Source organism: Anolis sagrei, chromosome 5 (genome assembly GCF_037176765.1).
Source record: "Anolis sagrei isolate rAnoSag1 chromosome 5, rAnoSag1.mat, whole genome shotgun sequence".
NCBI classification, from domain to species: domain Eukaryota; kingdom Metazoa; phylum Chordata; class Lepidosauria; order Squamata; family Dactyloidae; genus Anolis; species Anolis sagrei.
The window spans coordinates 79,833,792-79,851,958 of NC_090025.1; the positions used below are offsets into that span (position 1 = coordinate 79,833,792).

Below are 18,167 nucleotides of genomic sequence, written 5' to 3' on the forward strand. Positions count from 1 at the left end.
TGATGGCATTCAGGAAAGAATATTTCTGTCAACATTCTCTATTTTGTTCAGGTGAAACACATGGAAATTCGTGGTTTCAAAGAAAGCTTCAACTCAGAAATTTAGATTCCATATGATCCCTCCTTTTCAAATGTTTCCAAGCTACAATAACTGATGACACTTTGCGGATGCTTTGCACCATTCTGTGACAACCCATATGCTTGCAGGGAAATCAAGTTTATTTTACACCATGAAATAGTACTTCAGTATCATGTAACACACTTTTCTGGACAGTGCACCATTAGTGATAGCAGCTGTGTTTTGTGAAATATTGTGTTTTCTTATTGTTGTTATTGTTATTGTTATGTTTATTTATACCCTGCTTTTTCATTCCACAAGGAGAGAACTATGATGTTGAGCATCCCATGAATTTGTTAACTCATCCATAGTTCCTTCTCTCCAGTAGTCATTTTTATTTCTTACTGTCCCCCATTTCTTTTCTGCTACAGTCGATGTGGCAAAGAAGCAGCGGAGGCAGTGATGCAGCCTGCCAGCCCAGATGCTCAGTGTTGTGCCTGCAAAGAAACCTTTAGCAATAGTCACAAGTACAGACTACCGATGTCACTGGATTGTATGGACTGCTAAAGGTCTCCATGCAGGTACAACATAGGTACACCTGGACTGAATTGGCCGGATTCTTCTTTAGCTTTTCTTAGTTTAAAGATACACTTAGAGAGATAAATGTGTGTTTTGCGGGACATTAAGAAATAAGCAGCTTGATGAGCTATAGATTTCTCTTGGGATGATGGAAGAGTGCAAATGTTTAATATTGTTGTCTTTATATAAATATTAGCAAAGATAGTTGTGGTAGTGGATGGTAAAAGTAGTAGAAATCATTACAATCTAAACCATGAGACGTGTTTCTTCTTTCTTTACAGTGCTTTGCTGTCCGTTCTTTAGGATGGGTAGAAATGGCAGAGGAAGATTTGGCTCCTGGAAAAAGCAGTGTTGCTGTAAACAATTGCATCCGACAGCTCTCTTATTGTAAAAACGATATACGGGACACTGTTGGCATTTGGGGAGAGGTAAGAAATGTTTCAGTCTTATCTGCCTCCTTGCTTTCTGGTGACACCTTTCTGCCACTTGGCCTTTTTCCAAATTCAGGTAAGAAATGCCAGAGGCAGAAAGAATAGGGAAGTAAAATAGTCAATAGAGCAATCTCCTTGTTTTCTCTATCTAGGAAAACTGCTCTGAGTCCCCTCTGGGAGATAGAGTGGGATATAAATAAAGTTTATTGTTAAGATGATGATGATGATGATGATGATGATGATGATGATGATGATGATGATGATTATTATTATTATGTAAAAACTTATTATTATTATTATTATTGTTGTTATTGTTATTGTTATTATTACTATTATAAATGTTGATGTGCAAGTGGGCAATGATAGCTGTCTTCCTAACAGAAATCCAAAATAGTTTTAGAAGAGCTGTCTTCAGCTGTGACTATCTGTATCAACTGTATGAAATGAAGGCTCCTACAGTTATATGCAACCTTCAGTCTGTGCGGACTCTTCTTAAGAGGGGAATCAAAATGTAACAACTTCCCTGTTTGGTCAGAATAAGGGTTCATCATTCTACCAACATGCTTCTAACACATCAGAGAGAATAAGAGAATTGGAAGAGATCACAAGGGTCATCCAGTCCAACCCCCTGCTATGTAGGAATAGACAATGAAAACACTCACAATAGATGGCCATCCAGAGATTCCGCCACACTGAGGCAATAATAATAATAATAATAATAATAATAATAATAATCTTTATTTATACCCCGCCACCATCTCCCCAATGGGGACTCGGAGCGGCTTACATGAGGCCAAGCCCAAATGACAATTACAATAAAGAAAAACCAAAACACAAACCAAAAACGCGAACAATAAACATCATAGTTACATAAAACATATTCCACTGCCAAACAGCCCTTACTGTCAGGAAGTTTTACCTAATGTTCAGGCAGAATCTCTCTTTCTGTATTTTGAATCTGTTACAGCATAAAACATCCTTCTTCAATATAATAATAATAATAATAATAATAGGATAAAATCACGATCTGTCAACTATAATAGGCCACCTTACTTGGATCTGCGTGCATATTCAAAAACACATCATACAATCCTAGACGCTTGGGAAGTGTTCGACTTGTGATTTTGTGATACATAATCCAGCATATATATCTCGTTTGCTGTGAGATACTTTGTTTTTGTGTCAATAAAATAATAATAATAAAGTGGGGTATAAATAAATGAAAGTAACAACAACATCAACAACAACTGTATTTGGCACCCAGCTGACAAGGGGAGGTTGGAGGTCCTGTTCTTTGCATCTTTGTATGGAAATAAGGCTTGTTGAGGGAGGGTGGATTTGGAGAAGAGATTATCTTGGTGGACAAAAGCTTAGTATTTTTTGTATATATCAATCTCCCTGTACTCTTTCTAGAAGTAACAGACAATGTTTTTCATGTCTTTTTAATTAGGGAAAAGACATGTATCTTATCTTGGAGAACGACATGCTGAATTTGGTTGACCCCATGGATCGCAGTATTCTGCATTCTCAGCCCATTGTGAGCATCCGGGTCTGGGGAGTAGGCCGTGATAATGGCCGGTGAGTCTGAAAAATATTTCTTTCTACAGTGTTGAAATCTCTTGTACAAATATTCTACAATCTAAATTACCAGGCAGTTATTCAAAGGTTTAGGCTGAGGAACCCACAGGTTCTCCATGAAGTCTTCTTTTCCATCTTTTGATCCTAAGAGGTGGTCTCATTACACTATGTAACAAAATTTGAAGATTTTCTGTTCCTGGTGTCAAAGTGTAATTTCCTGTTTAATAGTACTTGCTTAGAAAGTAGTTGTGGCCACAAATTATGTTGAAGTGGTGAGACTCTATCAGATAGTTATTGAAGAACTATACTGTAGCAAAATGTGCTGAAGGATGTCCTGCAAAAATCAAGTTTGTGCAGTTTACTAAACTGTCCCCATGTTTTTATGATAGAACCACTTAGGAAATGACATTTATAACCCAGAGTCAAAGATCATGTTGCGTACCTAGTGTTATCTAATCACAAAAGTCCTCAAGGACTTCGGAGTTATGAGAGCAAATAAGCTGAAATTTAATCCTCACGAAACAAAAGTGTAGTGGATCAAGAGATTCGTTGAACTTAATGAAGATACGCAACAAATATATATGAGGCTACATTCCTTTTCAAGGGCCAGGCACATTGTTTGAGTGAACTTGTGGACGCAGTTTTGTTTATGGGGTGTTCCTTCTGCGCCTACATTAAAATGCTATTAATCTTGTAAAGGCCTAAAAGGTTGCAGAGCTTTTTGCACTCCTGTATGTTTTCACAAAGACTTTCTGTAAATATTTCAGATTTCAATATTAATATCAAAAATACGTAGTATCATTTTACATAGGATTTGTGCTACATTAGAACAGTAAAGACAAATATCACTTAAGTGAAATAAACATTAAATATTAAATAGTTTTCTGTCGCGCGCTGGGCCTGTAAAGAGTTGTGCAACCTTTGCCCAACGGGAAGCCAGGGGGCCTAAAGAGAAGTTCTCAGAGGTTTCCACTACAAACAGTCTTTAGATGGTTTGAGAAGTACAACAAAGTCTTTTATTAATGAACAATCAAACAGAAACTTCTCTTGTCTTCAGTAAAGTTAAGTAAATGATTCCAAGCTTTTGGGCAACTGGTGAATTCCTAAACTTGCCCAGGAAGAAAAGGCAACTATCTTCAATAACTTCTTTAAAGGAAAATCCCCTTTTTAACTTCTCCCAAGCTGACTGTAAACTTAAACCTAACTGATGTGGGCACTACTACCGAGTTGAACTGCGTCTCAAAGCACTGAGTGGACCTACCAGCAAGGCCTGTAGTCTCTTCAACTGGAGTTCTTTGATCTTTAGGGCTGTTTCCCTGGAAAGTCTTTGGAGACTCTTTCCCTTCTGTCTCTGTTGGAAATTCTGTAACCCTGGAAATTCTTAGGAGACTCTTAAAGCTGTTCTCCCCTGGGAATTCTTAAAGGTTGAAGCTTTTGTACAGGGGAAACTTTACACACACCCTGTACATAGCTAACCTAGCTGAGACTAACTAAAAAATGGCTCCCTTCCCTTCCCAATTGCCCTGAGCAAGGGGTGGGACCAAAACTTAATGATGATGGACAGGTGGCTTGCCCTATAACTGCAACCGAAAGAAGCCACCTATCTGCAGAGTCCCTAAAACCTAGGACTGCAAACAAACATTTAATGTAAAGCAAACAAAATTGGAGCTCCTGGTACAGCTGTACCAGAACAAACAGAAAAATAAAATAAGGTGTAAACATTAAACTAATCTGGTAATCTGCTATTGCAACACATCCAATGAAGTGTATTAAAAAAGATTAGGACTAAGTATGTTCCACTCTACTTGGAATACATGAAGCTCATTCCAGAAGCGTGTTTAAGAACTGGTTCAAGAGCTCAGAAGAGCCTTGAAATGCTGACCTGCTGAACTTGCTGACCAAAAGATTAGTGGTTCAAATCCAGGGAGCGACGTGAGCTCCCGCTGTTAGCCCCAGCTTCTGCCAACCTAGCAGTTCAAAAACATGTAAATGTGAGTAGATCAATAGGTACCACTTCTGCGGGAAGGTAACAGTGCTCCGTGCAATCATGCTGGCCACATCGCCTTGGAGGTGTCTACGGACAACGCCTGCTCTTCGGCTTAGAAATGGAGATGAGCACCACCCCCCAGAGTTGGACACAACTAGACTTAATGTCAGGGGAAACCTTTACCTTAACCTATGTTTGCACAAGTGTAAAAATCAGTATCTGAGACCCTGATCACTTGTTCAGCACTTAAAAAGGATAGGGCATGTTTTTCTGCAATCCTCAGGAAGTATGTGGAGTTCTTCACAGGCCTGCAAGAGAGTTTCACAGACTCTTTTTAATCCAGTCTTTGGGTAACTTTATATCAGTGTTTTTTCACTTTTGTTTTATGTACTGTTTCCATTTAAATGTAATGTTTCTAGCATTGTACTCTTATTTTAATAATTTAGCATTTTAATATTTTCTACAGATTATATGGTTTTGTTTTTTGAAAGCGGTTTCCCCAAAAGAACAGTTTAAAACTCAATCAATTAACCGAACCTGTGTTTTGTATTATATCTAAATGGACTTGAATAAACCATAGTTAAGACTAATCACACTTTAAAGTTCTGATATAATTTGAATTTCAATTAATTGGGAACTGAAGCGAGGCTTCTCTCCTTCTTGATGTTGTGTTGAAGGAGGGAGTGTCACATGAGCCTGAGGCTCAGTCACATAGAGATAAGACACAATTCGTCACTTCGTCTAAATGTAGTCTTCTATCTACCATTCAAGTTATACTTAAAATATTTTAACCACTTCTATCACTGTACATAAATGTAGATTCATGTAGGATTTTCAGAAGGTCTCAACAGAAAGAAAATGCTCTAGAAAATAATAAGCTTAAAGACAAAAAACAAAGCCTTCTGATTGTATCTGACAATAGATATGCTAGTTAACTAGTTATACTAGCTATTTTTAAAACAATGTACCATATATTCTGGCGTGTAAGACTACTTTTTAACCAAAAAAAATCTTCTCAAAAGTCAGGGGTTGTCTTATATGCGGGAGTCGTCTTATACGTGGGAGTAATCTTTTACACAGGAGTCGTCTTATACATTGGAGTAACCTTATGCATGGAAGTCGTCTTATATGTTGGGTAGTCTTATACGCCGGGAGTCATCTTATAGAGTGGGTGCTGAAACTTCCAATCCGGATTAGAGAATCTGTGGTTGCTGCATATTGTGGGGGGAGCTCAAAAATGGCAGTGGCCACGTCCCTGCCGTATGCAGCGACTGTATGAAAGCATTAAGGGTGACGCTGTACAAGTATGGTAGAAGAAAATCCATTCATCAGGATTCGTGGACAATGCGGTCTCGATGGTGAGGTGAAGGGGTGCCTCACCGGGAAGGAGTAAGTGAAGGGTGGAGCAAGCTGCAGGTGTCCGGGTCGCCTGGGGTATGGAAAAAAAGAGATAGAGTGGCTCTGGGCCCAGAGAAATGCAATGCTTTTATCTGTCTGGTCCACTCTTGTATCCTATTACCGTACCTCCTGCTCTGCCTCGAATCTCGCTCCTGAAGACTGCAATGAAGTGGTGCAGGTGCGCATGTGCGAGATCTGAGAGGCAGAGAAGGAGGTACAGTAATAGGAAAATTACCATATTGAAATAAAATCTGATGCTTTTAGACATTTTATTTGGTGTGTGTTGGAAGAGGGGTTGTCTTATACGGCGAGTATATCCCAAACTCTATATTTTAACTGGAAAAGTTGGGGGTCATCTTATATGTCCAGCCGTCTTATATGCTGGAATATATGGTATGTGCAAGCAATGACGTGCATTGAAGCTTTAATGTACTCCAGTCTAAAGCACCCATAGCAAGCAATTTGAATTGGAGCAAGGAAAGTGTCCTTAACTCATCCCCTACCAATTGTTTTCCTCAACCCCCCCCCCCCCACACACACACACACATACACAAAAACACCATTACAGATTGTAAAACAGAATAATTGGGGTTTTTTCAGTGCAGAATAAGTAACAAGCTACCCAGTTGGCTGCTAACAACAGCACACTTTGCTGTTGCTGCATTATTCAATGGACTAACGTTTCCCAATTTAGTGTTGGAACTGATGGCGGTTCACGTGTTGAGAAAAAACATTGTATGAATCAGACTGTGACTTCATCTCTAGCTGGCTGACAATTGAATTTAAGGCCAATGGGTATCAAATATAGATAATGTTATATTGTCAATTTAAAAGTACATAGGGTTGTTGTAGGTTTTTCCGGGCTATATGGCCATGTTCTAGAGGCATTTTCTCCTGATGTTTTGCCTGCATCTATGGCAAGCATCCTCAGAGGTAGTGAGGTCTGTTGGAAGTAGGAAAATGGTACATACAGTACATACAATACATAAAAGTACATATATTGTACTTAGTTGCTTACTGATACAGCAATTTAGATTTACGATACATGCTAAAACCTCTGTATACAGACATTAGGTCAATGAAACAGCATTGGCCTAATGTCTTGTGCACAATTTTCTGGGTTATTTGTATTTTTAAAAAGGAAAACTAGTATGTTTGCTTTTCAAGGTGTCTAAGTGGGATTTTTCTTGGGTAGATTAGATATAGTTCTATATCTAGACATCAAATACAAAAGAATCATATTTGTCTTGTACTTATGGAGTAGTTATGACTTATATGTGAAATTAATTGTTTTGGAAATTCACCATAATTTGCTAAAGAGAGCTGCTTTGCGGAATCTGCAATTGTAGCCTAGAGCACTAATGGATTCTTGAGCTTTGGAACATTATCTGGTCTAAAAGTCAAAGGATTTCTGGCCTACACCCAGCATGTTTGAATAAATCTGTTCACAGATACACAACAATGAAAATTTCCTGTGCATTTTTCCTTTCAGGGTAAAATTATGACAGGATTTGAGTATTTTCAATGATTTTTCTCTTTTGGGTCATCTTTTGTGAAAAAATTGCTTAAAAGCATAGTATTTTGCACAAATATTAAAATGTGTGCAAAACGTCCTGACATGTGAGAAATGAATGAACATTTTGCAAAGACTCACGTAGCTTGTTGAGAATATTCTTTACATCCCTGTGAGAAAATGATGAAAAGGGTGGAAACATCTCACATGCCCTTGCTTTTCTGGGTTGTTTGTAATACACTAAATGAGAGCCCTAATTTAATATGCATTGCACACTGAGACAAACAACACAAGAGACAAAGGTTGAAGAAAGGAGTTATAAATCATTATTTTCTTGTCATTAATCTTTGGTGCTATAACAAAAGTGTGACTACGCTGCATTACTGTGTCAATAATCAAGGAAAGACTCTCCCTTTGTGATGTAATTGTAAATACTTTGGTTGCTGGAAATGAAAGGAGAAGCCCTTGCCTTTGTTTGTGTTTGTGTGTCTCATTGTATTGTAAGAAGGCATTGAATGTTTGTCGGTATCTGCTCTGAGTCCCCACTGGGAGAAGGCTGGAATATAAATTAAGTGTTGTTGTTGTTGTTACGGGCGGCAGCCAGGTTGTTAACTGGTGCCCCTTACAGGGAGAGGTCAACCCTCCTGTTCAAGGAGCTCCATTGGCTGCCGTTTATTTTCCGGCCCCAATTCAAGGTGCAGGTGCTTACCTACAAAGCCCTAAACCAGTGTTTCTCAACCTGGGGGTCGGGACCCCTGAGGGGGTCGTGAAGGGGTGTCAGAGGGGTCGCCAAAGACAATCAGAAAACACAGTATTTTCTGATGGTCATGGGGATTCCATGTGGGAAGTTTGAGCCAACTCTATCGTTGGTGGAGTTCAGAATGTTCTTTGATTGTAATGAACTATAAATCCTAGCAACTACAACTCTCAAAAGTCAAGGTCTATTTTCCCCAGGCTCCACCAGTGTTCACATTTGCACATATTGAGTATTTGTGCCAAGTTTGGTCCAGAGCCACCATTGCGTGAGTCCACAGTGCTCTCTGGATATAGGTGAACTACAACTCCCAAACTCAAGGTCAATACGCACCAAACCTTTCCAGTGTTTTCCGTTGGTCATGGGAGTTCTGTGTGGCAAATTAGGTTCAAATCCATCGCTGGTGGAGTTCAGAATGCTCTTTGATTATAGGTGAACTATAAATCCCAGCAACTACAACTCCCAAATTACATAATCAATCCTCCCCCTACCCCACTAGCATTTACATGTAGGTGCATTGGGTATTTGTGCCCAGTTTGGTCCAGTGAATGAAAATACATCTTGCATATCTGATATTTACATTATGATTTATAACAGTAGTAAAATAACTGTTATGAAGTAGCAACAAAAACAATGTTGTGGTTGGGGGTCACCACAACATGAGGGACTGTATTAAGGGGTCATGGCATTAGGAAGGTTGAGAACCACTGCACTGCCCTAAACGGTTCGGAACCCGCCTACCTGCGTGACCGTATCTCTGTGTATGAACCTACATGATCCCTTCGTTCATCTGGAGAGGCCCTGCTCGTGATCCCACCTCCATCGCAAGCGCGATTGGTGGGGCAAGGGATAGGGCCTTCTCGGTGGTAGCCCCTCGACTCTGGAACTCGCTCCCCAAGGACATTAGACATGCCCCAACTCTGGCAGTCTTTAAGAGGAGCCTGAAAACGTGGTTGTTCCAGTGTGCCTTCCCAGAATAAGGAACCTTAAGCAACATGTCCCTAATCGCACTTTACTAATGATCTAGGATTGTCTGCTCGCTCCATTTCTCTCCAAATACCCATCCTAGTTATATGTCACCTTGTCATGCTCAGTATTTTAAAATTTTTAATCATTACATTTGGCCCTGCCATAGGTTTTTAATGCGTCGTGGTGTTAGTGTTATTGTTTATGAGTTTATTTATTGTCTGTATTGCTGTGTTTTTTTTATTGATGTATTTGGGCTCGGCCTCTTGTAAGCCACACCGAGTCCTCAGGGAGATGGTAGCGGGGTATAAAGGATTGTTATTATTATTATTATTATTATTATTATTATTATTAGAGGGATATAGTTGCTTTTATAGAATTACCCTTAAAACTAACATTCCAGATTGTGTGCTTCTTTCAGCAAACCCACTGTTATCGTGATTGTGTTTATTGGAATGTTATTTTGTTACTGTATTTATACCTTTTTTCTATGTAATTTTGATGATGTTGCTTGTTGTTTATGTTTTGGTTTTATTTTGCTGTAACATGTTATCCGGGTTTGGTCCCATATAAGTTGCTCCGAGCCCCCATTGGGGAGATGGCGGCAGGGTATAAATAAAATTATTATTATTATTATTATTATTATTATTCATGCTATTGGTGATGGGGAATTAAATGAGAAACTAATAAGGGTGAAATCCAGAGTCTCAACGAAATTGCTCCAGTGGGCTGGGTTTGCATGGGTGGGAAGGACATATATAGACCTCCTCCCCACCTGAACAATAGAGTAGCATTCAAAATTATCACATCAGCCTTTCTAGGGAAATTATGTCAGGTAATATAGTTACTCCTGCCTCTTGATTACTGAGTTTTTTGAAAGTCACTGCTATCTTGAAGTCCTTGGACTCCCCCCCCCCCCCCCCCCGCCCCTCCATTGTAATTTATTTGGTTGAATTTCTCTTTGGAAGATGAAAAACCTTTTAATGGTGCCTGACCAGATGATTTTCTAAGTCATGTGCTAATGAAAGATTGATGAAAAACAGAGATCTGCTAATGGAAGTTTAATCTAAGGATATGTCTGCCAGTGCACCTCGGGCTGAAAAGCCTTTGGGGAGATTAATAATTCTCTTAGCACACACTATGCTGTTACCTTGAACACTCACGTGAATGTCCTTTTAACGTAGTAGCATGGTAGGAATAGGCTTCATGATTTACTTGACTGAAAATTGTATGATTGTTTTATACTGTGGTAGGAGTTGCCTTCTCTTAATCATACCATAAAGGTCATATAATGCTGACGTCTCTGTTAGAAATAACAATTTTCTACAAGCCTCCTATACTAGTTATTTGTTATGTATATACAGTGTTCCCTCACCTTTTGCGGGGATTCCGTTCTAGGAACCCCCGCGATAACTGAAAAACCACTATGTAGGAATGCTATAATATATCTGTACAGTATAGCTCCGTCCACTCCTCTCTCTTCCTCTCCTCTTTCCCCCTCCCTCCCTTCCTCCTTCCTCCCTCCCCCTCCCTCTCTGCTTCCCCACTGGCATGGGGCTCTCACCCGGTCACCCGAGGAAGAGCGACCGGGAAAAAGCCCCGGCGGAAGGAGCCTTGGCGGCGGCCTTCTCCAACTCCAGAGGAAGAAGTCCCGGCAGAAGCTGCCTTGGTGGCCCTCTCTGCGCCCCTCACTGGCACTACTTCGCCAAGTGGAGTTTATAGATCTGTGTATACTAGGGGTCCTCAAACTTTTTAAACAGAGGGCCAGGTCACAGCCCCTCAAAGTGTTAGAGGGCCAGATTATAATTTGAAAAAACATGACAATTTTAACAAATATAAATTTATTAGTATTTCAATGGGAAGTGTGGGCCTACTTTTGGCTGATGAGATAGGATTTTTGTTGTAGTTGTGTGTTTTCAAGTTGTTTCAGACTTAGGATGACCCTGAGCAAGGGCTGGGTAAATGACCTTGGAGGGCCGTATCCGGCCCCCGGGCCTTAGTTTGAGGACCCTTGTTGTATACAGTGTTCCCTCAGTTTTTTATTTTAAATAAGTTTTTTTAAATGCGAAACAGCGAGTCTGCAGGAAGCGAACCACAGAATACCGAGGGAACACTGTAATTGAGATTGCTGACTATATTGTGTGTGTATATTGGTATGCAGTTTGTTTGTTTATTTATTTACAGTATTTATATTCCGCCCTTCTCACCCCGCAGGGGACTCAGGGCAGATTACAGTGTACACATATATGGCAAACATTCAATGCCAATTTGACATACAACATATACAGACATACACAGAGGCTATTTAACTTTTCTGGCCGCCAGGGGAGCTGTCGCTTTCATCGTCCATCTGCAACACTGATGAAGTACTTCCGCATTCCCCACATGCTTTCGCTGGAATGCTTTGCTGGAGGGCTTCTTTATGGCCTCATAAATTAGTTAATTTAGCCTCCCCACACAAGGTGGTACTTAATTTTCCTACTTGACGGATGCAACTGTCTTTCGGGTTGCAAAGGTCGACAGCAGGCTACACAATTGGTTGGAAGCCCACTCCAACCCGGGCTGGCTTCGAACTCATGACCTTTTGGTCAGAGTGATCTTAATGCAGCTAACACTCAGCCAGCTCCGCCACAATCCCGGTGTTTAAGGTTTTTTCCTTAACTCTATGTTGTTTGAGGTTGTGGGAGGGACTACAGACCGTGTGACCAGATCTGGGACTATTCAGACTGAGATTCCATTTTAGAAGTAGTACAGATGAGTGTAGTATAGTAGGCAGTATGCATCAGTCAGTACAGTATGCATTTAAGTATGATGCAGAATTCAGTCTGTGTGTATTAGAAGTTCATTGTGTACAGTATTTATCAGAAGAGTGTTAGTCTGCATGCAACAGAGAAGAGACTGAAACGGAATGCTTAAAGAATCGACTGTTAAAACTTTGAATTAATAGGTAAGGGTGAGTGCATGCAGCCATAATCCTTTCCCAATCTTGAACCAAGGTCCGGTAACTTCAATATTATTCATTTGCCATTGGTTCAGAAGAATCCACCTAGCTTTCATTCTCATCCTAATATGAAAACAAACAAGCCCATTGAAAATTAGGTAAATTAACTAACAAATAAGTTTTGTATTACGAATTGATCCCATGCCTAATTTTGCAACTTTTATTGTTGTGTCAGAAGCGACTTGAGAAACTGTGTGAGAGAATTGGCCATCTGCAGGGATGTTGCCCAGGGGACGCTTGGATGTTTTACCATCCTGTGGGAGGCTTCTCCCATGTCCCCACATGGGAAGGTGGCACTGGCAGAGGTGAGCTCACCCCGCTCCCCAGATTCGAACCGCTGACCTTCAATAATAATAATAATAATAATAATAATAATAATAATAATAATAATAAACAACTTTATTTAATACCCCGCCATCATCTCCCCAATGGGGACTTGGGGCAGCTTACACAAGGCCAAGCCCAACAGCATATTACAATAAAGTAAAACCAAAACAATAACAACACAGTAAAATACATACAACATATGAGTACAAAGACGATAAAGCAAAATCATACACAGTAAAATAACATAACATAACATAACAATGAGCAGACCACATGTGCAAGATAAAAACTAAGATACTAAAAATACTAAAATCAGGATGAGATAGAGATGGAGCAGATTGTTTGTGGGGGAGAAACTCGTAAAGTCAGCAGTTCAACGGGCACAAGGGTTTAACCGTGGCTCTATTTTACAACTGAGATTTATATTTTTGTAAATTATCTACCACCTATTCAGGATCCAGCTTTATCGGTTTTCTCTTCTTGCTTCCACATTTGTGAGTGTTAACTGCCATGAAGTTGACTTTGACTTATGGTAACCCTATAAATAGGAAACCTCTGAGTCACTCTGTCATCAACAACCCACGTCTTACAAACTCCGGGCTGTGGCTTCTCTTATTGAGTATTTCCACCTGCATTTTGGTCATCCACATAAGCACAGTTCTCCAAAGAAGACAGTGAGAGATGGGTGAGGAAACATGAAACAGTTTTCCAGTCTGAGCTGAGATACCCGCTCACACCCTATTATTCATCTTTCTCCTCTGTGTGCATAAGTTGGAAATTTGCATTTCCCAAAATAGATGTCATATGCACATTAATCCATCCACTCCCCCACCTCTCTTTTCCTTTCCTCTGCAAGCATTTGAAAACTAGGTCATAGTGCACTGTGGTCTTTGCTTCATCTGTCCCAATAGGCTTCTTGTTAAAGAAGTGACAATTCAGCCTTGAGATGGCTTTCTTTCTCTCCCTCACAGGACTTTAATGGGTTAGGTTTATTTTCACTGTTTCACCTTTTCAACTGAGATATTCCCAAAGCTGTATTTATCAGTATTTTGCACAGTATTCTTGACTTTAGGGCTTACCAGCTTCACTGGGACCAGGGGGGAAATTTTGCCACGAATACCAAATTTTTGACTGAAAATCAAAAATGCAACTCAGAAGTGACCACAAGTGTGTGTGCCTTCAAGTCACCTACTAACACATGACAACCCTGTTAATTTCATAGTAATACACAGTGATGGTTTTGCCATTTCCTTCCTTTGAAAATTTGCCTACATCATCTGGGATTCCTTGGTAGTCTCTCATCCAAGTACTTACCAGTTTCTAAACCAGTGGTTCTCAACCTTCTTAATGCCGTGACCCCTTAATACAGCCCCCCCCCATTTTGTGGTGACCCCCAACCATAAAATTATTTTCGTTGCTACTTCATAACTGTAATTTTGGCTACTGTTATGAATGATAGAATCATAGAGTTGGAAGAGACCTCATGGGCCATCCAGTCCAACCCCCTGCCAAGAAGCAGGAATATTGCATTCAAAGCACCCCTGGCAGATGGTCATCCCGCCTCGGTTTAAAATGTAATGTAAATATCTGATATTCAGAATGTATTTTCATTCATCGGACCAAATTTGGCACAAATACCTGATACGTCCACATTTGAATACTGGTGGGGTTGGGGGCTGGATTGATTTTTATCATTTGGGAGGTATAGTTGCTGGGATTTATAGTTCACCTGCAATCAAAGAGTATTCTGAACTCCACCAATGATGGAATTGAACTAAACTTGGCACTCAGAATTCCCATGACCAACAGAAAATACTGGAAGGTACTGTGGACTCAAACAATGATGGATCTGAAGCAAACTTGGCACAAATACTCAATATGCCCAAATGTGAACACTGGTGGAGTTTGGGGAAAATAGACCTTGACATTGGGGAGTTGCAGTTGCTGGGATTTATAGTTCACCTCCAATCAAAGAACATTCTGGACCCCACAACTGATAGAATTGGGTCAAACTTCCCACACAGAACCCCAATGCCAAACAGAAAATAGTGTGTTTTCTGATGGTCTTTGGCGACCCCTCTGACACCCCCTCGCGACCCCCTCAGGGGTCTCGACCCCCAGGTTGAGAAACACTGTTCTAAACGGACCGGGTTTAGCTTCTGAAACACAACCTGGGGATCACAACCAGACACAGTGAAGACATCTGCCCTTGCACTTTAATATTAATTTCATACACATTTATTATAATAAAAATATTGTAGCTCTATATATGTATACAAATCATGCACTGAAGGGGTAAATTTTCAAATCTAGTTTCTCGGGTTCTTTATAAAAACTGTGAACACTGAAAATGGAATTGCAAGGATCTCATGTGTTAATTAGCAACAACAGAAAGCCCCCGGGCTAAATCCTTCCTGCTGTATGGTACCATCTGCTTTCTCCGTGGCCAACCATTGACGCAATAAGCTTTGTGAAATGATGTGCCTGGGAGACTTGCTGGTAACCTGTTTAGAGATAGGAGGGAGTTGTGATGGACTAGATGCACAGAATGGTCTTGTTGCTAAACTACTTACTAATCAGGACCATTTGCTGAACCTGGACAGAAACACCAAGTGCCTTGATAGGATATCCTGGTTTCATGCTACAGTAATAGTAATAGTGCTTCTATCTGAAGATAAGATATATTACACTGCCTATAGTCACTTAAACTGTTGTAACTCATTCCACTCGTCTTACGGCATCATTATAGATCTGCAGAAGTTTCTGAACACTTTCCAAAAGCAGTCACATATAGAGCACATCACATTAATCTAAACAGGATATAACTAAGGCATGTGTAAGTGGCGCTAGATCACACATCTCCATTTAATTAGTGCAGCCCCTTGAATTTAAATGGTTATACCGGAGAACCCTGAAGAATCTTTTTAAAATTGCTTGCCAGAAGGCCTGCAGCGCAGTGAAAATAGCACCTGCAATCTAATTGGGGTTGATCTTAATGCTTCTTGAATATTTTACATCTTTCATCAACATAAGGTATGCTAAAGTATCATCAGATACAACCTAGATTTCTCTGGTGTGTAATAATTATGGTTTATTCTGTCCCCAATCACATTCAAATAGCATGTTATGAGAATGTTTCTAACTCTGGCTTACATTTTATTTCCTATTCTATAATTTGAAGATAATATTGAATATTTCTGTGGAGTTTCACACCATCGGCTGACACAAGGGGTGAATTATAATATTTTGCTGTGTGAAACAGAGTCCAAATACACCTCTTTAGGAACTAACAGGTTAAATCAACTAAGTTATCAACTACATTGAATATTTAGTGTGAAGGAACATGTTACATTTGTTTCTAATGGAATTTATTGACTTAAGTTGGAATGAGTTCCAAAATTACTGTTTATTAGTTAATAAATTAAATTAATGCCAACAAATTAAGTCCCGAGGCAGTGTTCTGAAACCAGTTCCTGTTTCCATGTTTCCTTCACCATGTTGCCTATCAGGGATCTCTTGTGCTATCATTTTGTTTTTCTATCTGGGGGTTGTTCATTTTTTAAAAACTTCCTTATATAGGCATCTTTTAAACAATGTTTAAAAGATGATTTTATAGTCGCAATTTGCTACAGTGCATACCTGTAAGACAAGGAAACATTTTGCTAGCTTTTTTGTTCATTCATACTATGTTTTAGCAGTGATACTGTGAATCTGAAAAATCAAAATGTATTATTTTAGTTTTTCTGCATTGCCTCTATGAATCACATAAATAAGGTTATCCCACACCTTTGCAGAGCACCTTCTAGATCAGTGGTTCTCAACCTGGGGTCCCCAGATGTTTTTGGCCTTCAACTCCCAGAAATCCTAACAGCTGGTAAACTGTCTGGGATTTCTGGGAGTTGTAGGCCAAAAACATCTGGGGACCCCAGGTTGAGAACCATTGTTCTCGATCACTAAAGATACATTTTTGGTGGTAACACCACCCACTCCCTGAGCCAATATATAGAGGGAGGTCCTGCCAAAACTCCAGTTCCATGGCTGCCCAAGCAGCAGCCAAGTTCACTAGGACTGGTAGGAGACAAAGTGGGGAAGATGGGTGGTTTCACAGATGACCACTTGAAGAAACAAAGTTACAAGTAGACAGTCTAGCCTTCTTCTTCATGTTCTCTGTGAATCACACAAGTCAGTATTTAGCAAGCTACTAACCATAGTAGGGAGGTGTCATGCCACATACGAAAGCTGTCGTGGCCAGCTCTGACAGCAAGGATGAGGAAGAGGGACTACCTCTTCAGCATCCGAGCTGGAGTCAAACACAGAGCAACAGCACCCCAAATGGACAGTGAAGAACCCACCACTTCTCAGGCTACAGATCAGGAGCTGGAGTAAGAGCAGGCCCTTGAACTGGAAGGCAAGAAGCATTCCAGCCCAGTTGTGGCTGTGAAGAGAGGCAATACAGGTCCAGCTGTTAGACAGAGAAGAGGGCTAGCAATTGGGAACAGCTTGCAGAAACAGCATAAATAGCTGGGGTTTGAGCAGTCAGTTGCTGACAGCAACGTCTTTGTTGGAGCTGTGGCCTCAAGACCTTGTGTGATTCCTGGGACCTTGTGTGACGGACTGATTCTAGGATTTTGGCTTGGGATTTCGGATTATACCTTGAGCTTTGTTTGTTTGAATATCTTGGCTACAGAACTTTGGAGCATACTCATGGTTTGCTCTACTGCTTATCCCATGTTTTGCTGATTTACTGATGATTTGGCCCTTGACTTACTGCTTTTGTGTTGTGTACTGTGCCTTTGCCTTTGGAGAGTGACCATATATTCCAGTCCTGTTGTTTCACCTACACTGTTTCCCTCATAATGCACTTTCCCCCATCTTATTGAAAGTCTAATTCCACTGATCAGTCCCCTACAAGCTCCTCCCTCACAAATGTACCTTTTCATTGCTAGCTCATCCAGAGTTTTATCATTTTATATCGTGCATTTGGCCCGCCCACTGTGTTTTATTTTTCATTATGTTATTTTGTACTGTTTATTTTACTTGATTGGTTTATTTATTTTATTGTGATGTTATTTTGTTGTTTACATTTTATGTTGCTGTAATGTATCTCTGGGCTTGGCCTCATGTAAGCCACTCCGAGTCCCTTTTGGGGAGATGGTGGGTATAAATAAAGTTTATTACTATTAATTATTATTATTATTATTATTATTATTACTGTTGTATCCAGTTGGCGGTGCTGTTGCTCCTGATCTGTAGAGATGATCTTGGAAGAAACCTGACAAAAACAACACAACCCTCCCAAATGCAGTGTCCATTTGAAATCTGGTATCAACTCAATAATGAGACTTAAAACTCAGTAATGTAGACCACATAGCAGCTTTACAACTAGTATCAGGGGAACAATTTCTCATAAAGGCAGCTTACATGGCCACTGCTCTTGTGGAGTGCCTCTGAACACCCTGAGGAATATGCTTGTGAGCGGATTCATAGGCTAGCCAAATAGTAGCTGCCACACATTTCAAGAGTCTTTGGGAGGATACAGGAGCAGCAAGTTTCTGATGAATACAGAAAAAAAAACC

General features: G+C 40.1%; 1 protein-coding gene across 6 annotated transcripts in view; it reads left to right on the forward strand.

The window, feature by feature from the left end:
• Window positions 1-18,167, forward strand: part of APBB2 (amyloid beta precursor protein binding family B member 2) — a 253,851-nt gene that overhangs the window by 176,029 nt on the left and 59,655 nt on the right. For all 6 annotated transcript variants that reach the window (XM_060778438.2, XM_060778440.2, XM_067468794.1 and 3 more), the window contains 2 exons: window positions 918-1,064; window positions 2,518-2,645. In XM_060778438.2, the coding sequence (XP_060634421.2) occupies window positions 918-1,064; window positions 2,518-2,645 (275 nt within the window). The remainder of the gene's footprint in view (window positions 1-917; window positions 1,065-2,517; window positions 2,646-18,167) is intronic.